This window comes from Actinia tenebrosa, unplaced genomic scaffold (assembly GCF_029948245.1).
Source record: "Actinia tenebrosa isolate PJP-AT-01 unplaced genomic scaffold, QUT_ActTen_1.0 PGA_scaffold13__45_contigs__length_12533684, whole genome shotgun sequence".
Classification (NCBI taxonomy): Eukaryota; Metazoa; Cnidaria; class Anthozoa; order Actiniaria; family Actiniidae; genus Actinia; species Actinia tenebrosa.
Genome location: NW_028292573.1, coordinates 7908120 through 7921534, shown reverse-complemented (window position 1 = coordinate 7921534; position 13415 = coordinate 7908120). Strand labels below are relative to the sequence as shown.

Sequence of the window (13415 nt, the reverse complement as noted above, 5' to 3'; positions counted from 1 at the left end):
ATGTGTGTCTTTTTCCCATTTCCTGATGGCTTCTCTTCTCTTTAAAGTTAACTTACCACCGCGGGTGGAGTCCTCAAAGAACTCTCTTACTAACTTCGCAACACAGTTACCTGGATGTCGCATTGGTTTGAGCTTCTTAACGTCGGGCTTCTTAATCTCGTAAGCACCGTAAATGACCACAGTAACTGGATAAGCGACCTCGTAAAACATCATGTCAATGCCTACCAATGCTCCCGGGCGCGTATTTTCACTTAAGACAAACAGGTCCTTCTTACCAGACGCCCGTATCGGATTGCGCCCCTTTTCTATCATCCACTCACCGTCTAAATACTTTATAAATGTTAACTCCAAACGGTATTCACCTTCGGGCATTAAGTTAATTATTCTTTCTGCTCTTTCTTCTGTCATCGTCTCATCTGTATCTCCCTCCATAAATGTTGTGAAGGCAAAGTCGGCGTCCAGGCGATCCAACACCTGAGTTCTTAGCTTGCGCACAGTTTTGTTACGAATGCTTTTGATGGCGTCCATCTATATCTAAGGAATATCTTAACCTCCGTTTGCGGTACCCAACAGAGCAGCAGTAAGGGACTTTTCGCGCTGCCACCCGATCGCGCAAGACCCCCCGTAGGGCCTCGTCACTGCTCCAAAAACCCCACCCCCCCCTGGTGTTTTTCAATTTGTGATTTTTGGCAATGCCGGCGCTTCGCGAGTCCCCCTTACTGCTGCTCGGAAAGATCAAATGTCATGCGAAGATTAAAAAATGCAGGTCTGAAAAAATTTTAGTAAAGCGTCTATTTCGTAGGATATCTATACATGGCCGCGCGGATATACGGATTTCATCTTCGAGTGCTGAGGTGATCAGTGTGACTAGTGACTGCTTTTCAAAGTAAAACATTTAACCCGTGAAACAAAAAATGATATCATTTCACGTGTTGAGGCACCTCCCTCTGGGTTCATTGATAAATAAATTCAATCATCAATAGATTATAATGCTTTACATTAGCTTAACATTAACATTCCAATTTTGCTATTTCATTTATCCTTTTTACTCTATATTAACATCTATTCAGTATATATTTTTTCGTTTCTAATAATTAATCAAAAGAACTATATATAGATGTTTTGCACTATCACGTGCACACGCCAATAATACAGCTTAGGCTTCCTGTGGTTAGATGGCAGAACAATAAAATCCCTTTGCTCTCGGGAATTGAATTCTTTCTACTGTAAAACGATATTATTCCTACCATCTAACATGGCTGCTGACACTTGGTGGTGCAAAGCCTCTATTGTATTTTATCTATTTGTATTCATATGACAATTGTGTTGTATTTGTAAATATTTTACCATTCAACTTGCCTGGATTAGTCTAATATCACTAACATATTGGAAGTATAAACACTATAACAAGAGAAAATGAACTAAGAGAAGGAAGGAATCCCCTGGCCGCATCATGAGCACTCTTTAATGATATTTTTAGAATCATTCTCTACTTTCACATCCCCATAATGCCTTGCGTCTTGGGGGTAACCAATCAAAAAACTGTCCCAAATTGAAAGGTTTCTTAATTGAATTTATACTATACCTGCTTTCATCTGTACAATACTGATAACCAGTTTATTCCAAGTTATTTTTGAGTGTACAGATCATCAAGAGTTTTGGTCTTACAGAAAATGTATTGAATTTACCTTAAACGTCTTCAAGCTTCTATCCTTTTCTGTTTTTTACTTCTTCATTTTATCTTTGGATACCAAACGAGGTATTGTCAACATTGTCTGATCAGCCTTCAGCAAAATAAGTGGGTTTTTACCCTCTAGTTACCCCCCAAAGACGCAAAGGATTATGGGGATGTGAAAGTGGAGAATTAATGCTATTTTAAGATACAATCATTTAATAGTTTGTTTTTCTGCACGCTGCAAGTTTGTTTTTCAAGCTCCCATACATTCCGAGCTTGGGCTACCTGTGGTCAGTCGTAAGGAAAAACTACTTCCGGGTCACAAATGACTCCGATTAAATTCAATTATCCTCTTTTAACACTTAATCTTTATCCACACTCCCCCAAGATTCATTAGCCGTTAAAACCCAACTTTGCGTTTTTGTCTGCCTTTTCAGTGGACAACCCTGTTTTGTCTATCTTTAGACTGCCTCATTTTCATTGTTGCTCTCCGGCTGTCCGCATTCTCGTGGTCACAAACCATTGCATTCACAATATCCACTATTCATCAGTATACGCTGACTTTAAGGTTTTCACTAAAAGAAATGCGTAGATCAAAGAAGACTTTGGCTAAATTCTTGCTATTCGGCATCGTCTTTATATTACTTGCAAACGTACTACTGGTTGGTTGGATTAAGACTTCAGGTAAGGATAGAAAAAAAAGCTAAAGTGAATGAATCTATTCTTTTCCGCCTGATCGAGCTGCAGAGTTAAAGACAGTGAAAGATGATTCCTATTTAAGAGCGACTGTCCAGAAATATCGAGCACGGGGCGGCCACAGTCAAAAAAAAAAAGTCCTTCATTTTTGGTCTGTAGACACTATTAGATGAGTTTATGAACGTACTGGGGTCGGTTTTTCGATCTACGTAAAAAATCCGGATTTTTTTGAAAAAAACGATTTCACCCCGTGTCGGTCTAAAAATTGCTAAAGAAACGGATGCGAATTACGCTTTCAAAAACATTCTCGCTCCAAGTGAAAACCTAAGTTACAATCAAATTTGCAACTGAATTCAAGAAAAGGGGTGTTGAACAATTGTTCCAGGTGATTTTAGACGTTTTAAACTAAACTTTAGATAGAAAAAATTGCATTCTTCCAGCACAGTTATTCACAGTCTCGATTTTACCTCACATTTATAAAAGCGATTTTTCGCATGTGGCCATTCTCCAATTTTTACAAAACTCAAGCTGTACAATGTTCAAATGATAGAATAACACGAACTACAAAAATTAGTTTGGGTTTTTCAACAGGCCTTATGAAAACTTTATGCGAATTTGGAAAAATTTGCCATGTAAATATGCAAATTAGCAGTTTGTTTACATCTCTACACCACAGATCACGGCCGCGAAAAAAGTCATCTAAAATAGTTTTAACAGCTTATTAATCCACACATTAGCCTATCTAAGGACTATCTAAGCATGATTGGCCTTTGTTATTATTTTAAACGATTATTTGTTAAGCCTACACTTCCGATGTTGAAGACACTCAGCTTGCTTGCCTCGGTGGCATTCCATCGGTGCGTAGTAAACTTAGTAATCATAAATGACTGTTAACATGCTCTATAAACGTTACTATTCCTCACTAGTGGTATCCAGCTTATCACATAGTATTTTCACATACTGAGTATGCTTGAAAGCTTTCATTACTTTGTAAATAAGCAGGGATCAAACCTGTCAAAGCGGATTATGTGAGCTGATGGCGTGACAAACAACAGTTTGCGCGGAGCCGGACGTGAAGTCGTTTTGTAAAGTACGTTTTTTATTGCCCGAACATCTTGTGATTTGGCATAAACTAAAGAGAATCACTCGTTATCAAGACTCTCTATGAGCTTTCAATGATATTGTTCTTTACGACAAAAAGACCCCGATTTGAATAAGGCTACGTTCATATTGTATGGCAGAAGGGGCGGGGGCAAATGACAAAACAATTCTTAAGACCACCCAAAAGTCCCCCAAAAAATAATATACCCCCCCTGGCAAACTCTTGTAGCTTCTTCTAAAAATTTTGCATCCCCCCCATTTCTCTGAAAAAAGGTTTTCAACCCACCCACACCCCCACCCCCTTTTATTGGTAAAACTTTTTCCGATCCCCCTAAATTTCATCTGCCCCCCCCCCCCCCCCCCCCCCTCACCACCACTCTCTGCCATACATTATGAACGCATCCTAATGTCTCATGGAATTCAGACATCAAAGAACTAGTTTATATAATAAGTTCATATAATAGAATCATCGAACCACATCCCACATCGATTTGCAATCAAGTAGCTTGCGTCCCTCGTGTTTTTCGACTTAACAAAGTCAATTCTTCCATTCGTAAGATAACTTCACTCTCTTCGTTGGCCTCCCCAAGACTATTTTTATATGTGCAAGGGACTGGTCATAAAGTATGGGGGGGGGGGGGGGGGGTTGGGGGGCAAAATCAGGGGATGGGACACATAATTTTGAACTCCTTAAAAGGGGTGGGCTGTTGATAAAATTTGACAACTAAAATGGGTGGGCCTGCAATTTTGCTTCTAAACTGGTTTTGGGTCATCAGGATTTTCAGCATCATTTTATGTGGGCCACGATAAAAAACACTGATTCTATTCTGATTTTGCCCACCCCCACCCCCCCTATATTTTATAACCAGTCCCTAATCAATGATGTAGTAGCGTCAAGCTTGCACAATTTCACGACTGAGCACTGCGCAAGTAGTCATGGCGTCGTATAGACCGTATATATTAGTCAATTTAATGCTAACAATCCACCAACCTTCCTGAACCAACAGTAAGAACAACACCAGTCTCTTTTAACACAGTTTTCGATCCACTTTTGCTCAAACCCCACTCTGCTTTTGGATTCCTTTTGACATCGGCTTTGTGCTGAGAAAGAGTTACGGGTACAGAACATTTCGCTGATGTCCGTTTCCAGCTGACGCCCAAACGCACGGTGATTCCGACAGATTGTAGGGCTGTCTATGTTTCTAGAGGGCTCAAAAATACATACTCTTGCGAGAATTAATTCGACCTCGGTTTCAACTTCAACTATACTAAAACATCGTTTGTCCTCGGCGATATCCCGTTTACATCTTGTCAAAGGAACGTTAGTGACAGATCTACTTCTTTCTTTTGGGTCAAACCCACAATGACCGCAAATGATAGCTTGAAAAGAACATGATTCACGAGCCTCCATAACTGATGCTCACCATAATTAACAAATTTCTATACTGACTATAAACACTTTGTTAAATGCTGCTTTTATTTTTGTCTACCTGGTAATGTACAACAAATTTTTGGAATTTGATTGAAACTATCAAATTCCTGGACATTTCGGCCACACACACGTCATGTTCAGATCACAGTTCTATCAAATCGCACTATCGACATAAAATGTTATATACATACTTTAAAATGTATTTTCTTTTTTCTCATAGTCTTATATCAGATTTACGCTTCCACGAAACCAGGCGAGTCTATCATACATTCGATCTATTGTACAGCCATGAAGCTAGTGGGGTAGGGGAAGGGGAATTGTATATCAGGCTACAACTGCACTCATTATACATGTAACCAATTTTAAACATGACTTCGATCAAGCAAGAAAACATATGACAACTAAAAAAACAAATCTTGATAATGAGTGATTCTCTTTAGTTTATGCCAAATCACAAGATGTTCAGGCAATAAAAAACGTACTGTACCAAACGACGTCACGTCCGGCTCCGCGCAAACTGTCGTTTGTCACGCCATCAGCTCACATAATCCGCTTTGACAGGTTTGATCCCTGCTTATTTACAAAGTAATGCAAACTTTCAAGCATACTCAGTATGTGAAAATACTATGTGATAAGCTGGATACCACTAGTGAGGAATAGTAACGTTTATAGAGCATGTTAACAGTCATTTATGATTACTAAGTTTACTACGCACCGATGGAATGCCACCGAGGCAAGCAAGCTGAGTGTCTTCAACATCGGAAGTGTAGGCTTAACTTCAACAAATAATCGTTTAAAATGATAACGAAGGCCAATCATGCTTATAGTCCTTAGATAGGCTAATGTGTGGATTAATAAGCTGTTAAAACTATTTTAGATGACTTTTTTCGCGGCCGTGATCTGTGGTGTAGAGATGTAAACAAACTGCTAATTTGCATATTTACATGGCAAATTTTTCCAAATTCGCATAAAGTTTTCATAAGGCCTGTTGAAAAACCCAAACTAATTTTTGTAGTTCGTGTTATTCTATCATTTGAACATTGTACAGCTTGAGTTTTGTAAAAATTGGAGAATGGCCACATGCGAAAAATCGCTTTTATAAATGTGAGGTAAAATCGAGACTGTGAATAACTGTGCTGGAAGAATGCAATTTTTTCTATCTAAAGTTTAGTTTAAAACGTCTAAAATCACCTGGAACAATTGTTCAACACCCCTTTTCTTGAATTCAGTTGCAAATTTGATTGTAACTTGGGTTTTCACTTGGAGCGAGAATGTTTTTGAAAGCGTAATTCGCATCCGTTTCTTGAGCAATTTTTAGACCGACACGGGGTGAAATCGTTTTTTTCAAAAAAATCCGGATTTTTTACGTAGATCGAAAAACCGACCCCAGTACGTTCATAAACTCATCTAATAGTGTCTACAGACCAAAAATGAAGGACTTTTATTTTTTTGATTGTGGCCACAAATTTTCGATTTTGCTCGATATTTCTGGACAGTCGCTCTTAACCGCTAAAACAGCGAAATTAATCGTTCATTCTACACAGACTTTATCTACAATCTTGCCAAGTACTAGACAGACTAAAAACGAGCCCAAAGTAGTAAAAAATATACATATTTTTTACCTAGATTGAATATTAGAACGACATTTACAAATGTCAATATTTATAGTTGGTTCTGAAAACATAGTCCACTGCATCCTAATATACTGCCCAATAGTAGAATACCATAATATAAAACTGAAAGTCAATTGCGAAAAATTAAAGATACAGCCCGGCACATTTCGTGTTTTTGCGACAGGCCCATCGAGTGCATAAATACGCGGGAATATTTATCGGTTTTGATCAACGGAACCCAAGAAGCAAGACTTCTGGAGCCGGTTAGGTTGATCGTTGAAACATAACACGCGCTGTAAATATGAGTTGGAGTGTTATATAGTTATGAGTGAATATATATTGATGTTTTTATATACGGTTTTACTTACTACGGTAATCAAACTACCGCACGTACAAACTCGTGGATAATTCTGAATCCTAAGTTCTTGCACCCTTGAAAAATTGGGTTTCCTCTGGTCCTCATACTTCCTGGTTACATGAGCCTTGCATTATGCGTATCAAATTACTACATTTCGACCTTCTAGCAAGTGTCTCCTCTAACATTTTCATATGATGCAATATATTCAATCAAAAACTATTTACTTACACTGTGAAATAAGCGGATATTCTACAAAAATTCTTTTAGAAATGCTATTCAACTTGTCTTCATTCAAGTGTGTATGATAAGAACGTGTTTTTTTCTTGTTCCATGATTTTCCCTAAGTAAATCGGAAGAATTCCGTAAAATTAAAGAATTATTTTTACTGTGTTCATTCTCATTGAAGAAATTTAAACATAGCTTTTAATGCTTCTTATGTTCATTTATAGTATTCTTCTCTAGTTTAGGATCCTTTTTTTTAATTTGATTTGATTTGATGCAGCATGAATCGATCTTTTTCTTGATTCTTTTGATAAGCCGAAGAAAGCTATGTGCGAGTGTGAGCATGCTCAGTGCTAGCCTGTCCTGGTGCTAGATATCCTCCCACATCGATAAATGGAATTATTGGATACGAAGTTCTTACGTGTTGGTATTAAGTCCAAAAATAACTTTCCCTTAACATTCGTAAGGTGTTGATGTAAGCCGAAGATTGATACAAAAGGTTTACCGGAGGGCGAGTGCAAGCGTGCGCCATTTTGAAAGGTAGCCGTGCCTTTGCATCGAAACGAGACCTTTTTTAAAACCTTGGACAATTATTCACATGCCTCTATCATTGCAAGCTCGCCGTTCATCTGGCTTCGATACAAAGGCACGACTACCTTCAAAGATGGCGTAGGGAACTGTGAAAGAATCCATTCGTTTCTACGAGAAGAGTCTTTTATGCCCACCTTATAAAATCTCATATTTTGACTATTTTAGGGTTTTGTGAAAGTGTCACGACAGAAGCTGCTAAAAAGTCAGGTACGTGATTTATAAATATTTCATAATATCAAAAATGGTAATTATATACAAGAAGAGAAGAGAAAATGGAGTGGAGTGGAGTGGAGCGCAGCGCAGTGGAGATCAGTGTGCAGCGCAGTGGGGGTCAGTGTGAGTGCAGTGGCGTGCAGTGCAGTGCAGCAGAGTCGAGTGGAGTCCAAAATGCGCTATCTAAATATCTCATATTTTGACTCAAAAATTATTTCAGGGTTTGGTGAAAGTGTGACGACAAAAGCTGTCAAAACGTCAGGTACGTGATTTATAAATATTTTAAAATATCTAAAATGGTAATTATATACAAGAAGAGAAGAGAAGAATGGAGTGGAGTGGAGTGGAGTAGAGTGGAGTGGAGTGGAGTGGAGTGGAGTGGAGTGGAGTGGAGTGGAGTGGAGTGGAGTGGAGTGGAGTGTGCAGTGTGCAGTGTGCAGTGTGCAGTGTGCAGTGTGCAGTGTGCAGTGTGCAGTGTGCAGTGTGAAGTGCAGTGCAGTAGAGTCGAGTGGAATCCAAAATGCGTTGTCTTAATATCTCGTACTTTGACTCAAAAATTATTCCAGGTTTTGGTGAAAGTAACATAACAAAAGCTGCTAAAACCCGAGGTAAGTTAAAATAGTAAATAAGGTTAAAGTCAAAAACAGTTACAGTTCTTTCAATTCATCTTTCAGCTTTCCTTGTGATCGGTGTTCCGACAGTTAGGCGACCAAAAGCGGCCAGCTACCTCAGCCAAACGTTAAAAGAGTTAGTGGAAGGATTGGAAGAACATGAGAAAAGCGAAGTCCTTATCTTAGTCTTCATAACAGACTTCAATACAACTGTTATCCAAAGCATACGGAAAGAAATATCCGATTCATTTGCGAAGGAAATGAATTCTGGACTACTACGGGTGGTCACGGCGCCTCGGTCGTTTTACCCAAGCCTCGAGAACCTTCCGCGACTGTGGGGAGACTCGCCTGAGAGAGTAAAATGGCGATCCAAGCAGTGCTTAGATTACGCATTCCTATTTGAATATTCCAAAGATTTGGGTGAATACTATCTTCAGATCGAAGACGATATCTCAACAAGTAAAGGATACCTCAAGACAATTAAGAATTTCATAACAACCAATGAGAAGAGAGCGTGGTCAGTATTAGAGTTTGGTGCGCGAGGATTCATTGGTATAATGTATCGAACCACTGATATTGGTCGATTGTCAATGTTTGTCAAATCTTTCTTCTGGGTACTACCTATTGATATATTGAATCGACAATTCAACGATTTCCATCTGCATGGGAATCCTGCTTGGGCGAGGTGTCGTCCCCCAATCTTTCGTCATGTGGGCACATTTTCATCTCTCGTTGGCCAAGTGCGCCCGCTTGAAGACATTAAAACTACCTATCGGATATACAAAGACAGTCACAATCCTCATGCTGAAGTCAATACATCAATAATAAGCTATAACAGACACAATATCACATCTGCGTATGACACTACTTTCCATGGGATGTTCTGGGGTAAAAATATCAAGATAGGAGACTACATTTTAGTGCGTTTTTATACTCCAGCACGTGTTTCTAGGCTGATTGTCGAATCTGGTGGAGTTAGCGCACCTGAGGATTACTTTGGAGGAGCTAAGTTATCTTACAGCAACAGCGATGGTAGGGGACAGTGTGGTCTCTTTACCCTGTGGCAGGAATACAAAGATACTGGGCAATTAAAGGCACAGAGCAACAGTGCTAAAGGAATTCTTTGTCAATGTTTGAAAATTGAAATCACTGAAGTACGGAAAGATCAAATAGGTAGAACGAGATGGCTTGCTATACGAGAAATAGCTGTATGGACTACATCTAGCTAGGTATATACTTCAAGATATATATGGAAAGATCAAATAGGTAGGACGAGATGGCTTGCTATACGAGAAATAGCTGTATGGACTACATCTAGCTAGGTATATGCTTAAAGATATATACGGAAAGATCGAATAGGTAGGAAGAGATGGCTTGCTATACATCCAGCTATTTTTCGTATAGCAAGCCATCTCGCTAGGCATTAACTTAGAAACCGATAGATTATAACACTTCGCATCAGCTTTACATTAACATTAACATTTCATTTTTTCATTTCATTTCATTTCATTTACGCTTTTTACTCTACATCTTCCCAAGATATTATCGGCATATTCAGTTTACGTTTTCATCTATGCAGTATAGACGCTAGAGAAAAACGTTTGCGCATGCGTGCATTTAAGCACGTTTTCTAAGAATTTTGCAATCTCGTACCCAGAGCCATCATAGCCATCATTTCTTACTGCGCATGCTCGACGAAATAATTGGGCTCTGGAAAACTCCAATATTTCCTGTGCTGTGATTGGTTCTCGAGAACAAAGAAAGATACCGGAAGTTAAAATTTCAGTACTAGGGAAAATAAACAAGATGGCGTCTCGAATTAAGTACACCAAAAAAGCCTGTAGGGTATGGCTGCCTGTTTGTAGCAATATTTAATCCTCTTGATGTGCCTTTGATTTAAACTTTATAACTGTGAATTTGAACATTATTTTCTGTGAATTTAAACTTGTTGATTTGAATCCAAACCGATTTTATTTGTGAATTTAAACTTTTGGATTTGAATTTAAACTTTTGGATTTGAATTTAAACTTTTGGATTTGAATTTAAACTTTTGGATTTGAATTTAAACTTTTGTATATTTAATCTTACTGGGGCGAGCTGCTCGGCCAGAGCACTGCCTCGTTGTCAAGTAGAGTTCCCGCCATCTTGGATTTTTATACCACGTTCATTTCGTATTGCTTTGCTTTCATAATACGGCTGCTTTTCATGATTAAAAAGGAGGAGGATGAAGTAAAGAAGAAAGTTTCCAAACTACTGAACGAAGCTTCAGTCCTACTTTCAAATAACTCTGAAACGTCCACGCAACGTACCGACCCATCTACTCCTAGACCCACTTCGTCAACAATTCAAGAAACTTTGAGACGAGCTAGTAGCATGCTTCGTGAAAGTTCTTCTTCTGGTTTGTGCAGGAGATTAAATCGTCCAGAAAGATTGCGAGCAGCCTCTGGAAGCAACTATGATCGTACTAAGCAAGCTAGAGAAAAGCCTAAGAAAGAGAAAAAGGCGCTAGAGTTCGCTTTGTTACGATGTTTTGATGATGAAGATGACGAGTCTCAACATTTGAAATGGGACTCCATTATAGCTTCGGGTATGTTGATGCTGGTGGAGGATGATGATGAAAGAGAAATTAGAAGAAAGATCGCGGAGTCTTTAAAAGAAAAATATCCTCTACTTTGGGAAAATAATTTCGATTTTGTAAATTTTGTAAATAATTTCGATTTTGTAAATTTTTTATATTCATAAATTCCTTTTCAATGTCAGAATAAACTTGCTCCAACTCTCTCCATCTCTCCATCTCTCCAAATCTTCAAAATCTATATGCGACACATGACGTATTTCATGCAGAAATTCCACTGCCTTTCCGACTAATTCCACATGAGCCAACAAGTCACTCAGAAAAGAATCATTTTTACTTCCACTTTGATTGATCAATGCCTCAGATCGGTCTAATATAGACCTCAAAAAGTGCTCAACATCATGAGCCATAATGAACGTGGTATAAAAATCCAAGATGGCGGGAACTCTACTTGACAACGAGGCAGTGCTCTGGCCGAGCAGCTCGCCCCAGTAAGATTAAATATACAAAAGTTTAAATTCAAATCCAAAAGTTTAAATTCAAATCCAAAAGTTTAAATTCAAATCCAAAAGTTTAAATTCAAATCCAAAAGTTTAAATTCACAAATAAAATCGGTTTGGATTCAAATCAACAAGTTTAAATTCACAGAAAATAATGTTCAAATTCACAGTTATAAAGTTTAAATCAAAGGCACATCAAGAGGATTAAATATTGCTACAAACAGGCAGCCATAGTAGGGCCGGATTTTTCAAAGGTCTGCCGGTTTTGTAATGGAAATTGTATTGATGTCCATCCAATAGATATTTTCGGAGTTAATTTAACTGAAAACCATCTTCAAAACCTAATTTTCCAAGCGCAAATTCGCATGCTCGTTGAACATCGTCCGCCATTTTGAATTTACCTAGTCTGTCATAAAGCGCATGTGCAAGAAACCCAGAATCTGGGTCTTCCGGTTTGGAGTTTTCCAGAGCCCAATTATTTCGTCGAGCATGCGCAGTAAGAAATAAGGGCTCTGGGTACGAGATTGAGAATTTTGAAGAGTTTGAATGAGAAAATAAATGTTTGTTTTCTTCAAGTATACAAAAAAGTTCAAGAGTATACTTTTGTCAGACCAAGATACTGTATTAACAAACACAATATGAAAGAATTAGCCCTAAGTTTCAAGCATGGACACTAAGTTTTGGCATCTTGTGAAGTCCAATTTACAAACAGTCATGTTTGAAAGTCAAATTTACATATGTTTTGACTAATTTGCATAAGGATTAAAAGCATGCGCAGACGTTTTTCACTCGTGTCTGCAGTATATATATATTTTTGTTTCTAATAATTAATCAAAAGAGTTATATTGTATTTTTGTTATATTTGTATTTATATGACAGTTATGTTGCATGTATTTGTAAATATTTTACCATTCAAATTGCCTGGATTAGTCTCACTATTTGCAGGTTAATGTTGGTAACACGTGTAAACATAAAACAATTTGTAGCAAAATTTACACTTGAACTTTATCGCGTATTTACTTAGATTGCTTACCATAAATCCATGAAAAAGTTAACTAGCAAAATTGTACAAATTAGTGAATAGTTTTGTAGGCTGTCTACGGTCTTGGACTTCTAAGGTAAAAGCACTATATAGAATACTCCAGTTTCGAGTTCTCTTTGCTCAGCCTTAGACCCTGGCTAAACGAGGAAACATGTATTGCGGGCAGGTTTCCTCACTGTTTCCCAGTTTAGCCACATGCGAAACATTGCTGATTGTGAAACAAATTTCGCTTCCAAGACGCAAAAAATGTTTTTGCTTTTTGCTATGTGTTGGTTCTTTCTTTGTTGCTCTTCCTTACTAATCATACTACATGGTAGCATTTTGTTGTATATATATTGTATCTCATGTGCCGAAATTCTTACAAAAATCTATGGAGGCGTTCCCGAGGAATATGAATTAACTAAAATCTTATAGATGCGGAGAATGTTGTTATGGAAATGCTCTACATTTGCCGAACTGTAGTTTCAAATAGATATAAGCAAATGCCTCGAAACTCAACACCATAAAAAAGAACATATTTAAAATTTCTCATGGGAAATTCCAGGACGAAATATTGAACAGATCTTGTTTTAGAGCTCTCTCGGAAATGAATTTTAAAAATCAACAACCAACTTTGGGGCTTCATAATTCTAAAACGATATAACTAGCTAAAAACTAGTGTGAGCTGCGTCGGTGTTTCTAATGAAACAGTAATGATAAAAAGGTAAATTATACACCGTGAAAAGATGAAAAAACTTACTGACGTTTCGGACGCTGGTCCTTCGTCGGAGTAAAAGAGAAAGAAGT

General features: G+C 38.0%; 1 protein-coding gene across 1 annotated transcript; it reads left to right on the top strand.

Moving 5' to 3' along the window:
• Positions 1–2258: 2258 nt before the first annotated feature.
• LOC148911739 (alpha-1,6-mannosyl-glycoprotein 4-beta-N-acetylglucosaminyltransferase-like) lies at positions 2259–10426 on the top strand. The gene is made up of 5 exons (XM_089029089.1): positions 2259–2359; positions 7854–7895; positions 8122–8163; positions 8468–8509; positions 8576–10426. The coding sequence occupies exons 1-5, from the start codon at positions 2260–2262 to the stop codon at positions 9739–9741; spliced, it is 1392 nt and encodes a 463-aa protein (XP_088885215.1). The 5' UTR covers position 2259; the 3' UTR covers positions 9742–10426.
• Positions 10427–13415: the final 2989 nt, after the last annotated feature.